Raw genomic sequence first — 2,296 nt, forward strand, 5'->3', positions numbered from 1 at the left:
TCCTTGTCTTTTCAGGGTCGACAACTCATGTTATATTTTGCATATGTTGACGTTTAATTTAATACTTTTTCTTATCATTTTGCTTCCAGAATAAGCTTGACAGTGACGGAATCATGCATACATTTTTCCAAGTATGGATGATGTCTTTCTTTGCTTTACTGGGATTCTGTAAGAATGTCAACATTATTGCCATATCAATTGCTGACGGAATAGGTGAAGGTATGATAACGGTACGTGCGTGGCATTACTTACTTACCGCGATATACACTATTTTGTGGTCTCTATACGACACAATTATTTGCAAACTTTATGTCCCGCTCTCCTACATATTATAATGTGTTTGAGGTTATGATAGTTTAGCCGTGTGCTCTACCCCTGTTAGGCATAAAAAAAATCAAATAACAACCCAACATACTTCATAAGACATTGTAAAGTAAAGAAAATCCATATTGAATTTCACGCATTAACCTGAATATTTTCATTGTGACTTAATGACACAATGACCTCCGGAAAGTACTTAATAATCAAACAATATTGTCAATTAGATGGAATTTCTCTGGATTAGAAACAATCATTCGGTGTGCTGATTTGGTTGTAGATAATGACTTGGCAGCTGATCGTGGTTTTGTGTCCTGCCTCGTATGTAGGGACACTTAGTGGTTTGGTGTTCATGGTGAGGAACTTGATAGCAGCGCTGACCTTCATTGCTGGTGGTTATATACTACAGAGGGGCAATGTGTTAGTATACATTCTCCTCGTTATATGTGTCAGTATTTTAAACGAACTATGAAACTAGTTTCCTTTGAAACCATAAGTCAAGATGACCCATCACTTTGGCAGGTAGTTACTTATTCACCGCCTACAAGATTCAGCCAACTAGGTTGCGTCAAGCCTGAACTTATCTAACTGCTTTGTACAATCCCTTGATATTGTGTGATTGACAATTAGTTTCCAGGGTTTAGAATTTTTTTATGAATTAATGTGTCAGTGTTTATATCAACAGGACAGACAAAGATGTGGCACTCCACCACTACCAGTATTTTTTCCTTATGATAATAATCCTGTCAGTCACGGGGATAATATTCGGAGTTGTGATGAATGTAGTGGATATACGAAAGGTGAGCTACACAGTACTGATACACGGTTCATACCATTGGATGGTTTGTAATCCCTATATCTAATAATGGCGCTTTAAGTGCAAAACATATCATTCGTTATGTATTACATATGGAGATGAATTTAAAATGCACACCCCTAACACAAAAGTTAGTTTTAATTATTTCTAACCGTATTAGGAGCACAGGCAGTATGAGCTGTATGTAATAATGATTGAGAAACAAATGATATCACCTTATACCAATTACCTTGTTGCCCCGGATGGAAGCGCACAAGGGGGACATAGTGAGGGATGAAATCGGATGAGACCCAATTGATCTGGCAGGTGTCGCCACTGCACTACCCTACTCTATTGTTCTCATTTTAGTAACATGGCTTCATTTTGTGACATCAGTTAAAACAGCAATGCTTCAGTTAATTAATCTCGACCAAGAGCGGCTATGATGTTTTTTGTCTGTTCTATTTTAGGGTGGCGCTTTGAATTCCAGGATACGCAAATGGCAACAATCCAATGTAGAATCTATGAGACTAATTTCGATGGAGGATCTATCCAAAAAGTACGTTGACAATAACGCTGCCACTAATAGCGATGACATTTTAAAATGAATGGAACATGAAACAGAAACTGACCCAGATATAGAAGTACATATGTATGATCACTCTTGCTGAAAAATATTGACTTTAAAAAGATGTTATTTCAAAGTCTTCGCGAGGGAATCGTGCTGAAAATTATACTTGAACCTCTCTATAACAAAGCAAAGAAGTGTGACGCCATGATGGGAATGATGTTCTTTGAAGAGTATATAGATGATTCCTCGCTCTATAAGCAGAAAATGTAGTATACACTTTAATGCGACGCTAGGTTCGGTACTATCAAGGATCATAATGGAACTATTTCGTGTATAGATAATCTGAATTCAGATTATATTATGTTCATGATTGTAAATGTAATTTTAATTATCAATTGGACGTTGAGTAATAAAGTACTAACGTAAAAATTGAAACTCAAGCTAATACATACTTTTTAATACCATCTGAAAAAAATGTAAGATGTCAAGGTACAAAAAAACCTTGCCCGACAAATCAAGAATGCTGACAGTAAGTAAAATGCACAATGTCATTTTGTACATCCATTAGTCCAGGTACATACACGATACACCGTAAGGTGATTTGTCAACAT

General features: G+C 36.4%; 1 protein-coding gene across 1 annotated transcript; it reads left to right on the forward strand.

Annotated features, from left to right (window-relative positions):
- Positions 1-609: 609 nt before the first annotated feature.
- Positions 610-2,009, forward strand: LOC117327656. The gene is made up of 3 exons (XM_033884775.1): positions 610-738; positions 1,004-1,118; positions 1,585-2,009. The coding sequence occupies exons 1-3, from the start codon at positions 671-673 to the stop codon at positions 1,720-1,722; spliced, it is 321 nt and encodes a 106-aa protein (XP_033740666.1). The 5' UTR covers positions 610-670; the 3' UTR covers positions 1,723-2,009.
- Positions 2,010-2,296: the final 287 nt, after the last annotated feature.

Source organism: Pecten maximus, chromosome 1, assembly GCF_902652985.1.
Source record: "Pecten maximus chromosome 1, xPecMax1.1, whole genome shotgun sequence".
In the NCBI taxonomy this organism is placed as follows: domain Eukaryota; kingdom Metazoa; phylum Mollusca; class Bivalvia; order Pectinida; family Pectinidae; genus Pecten; species Pecten maximus.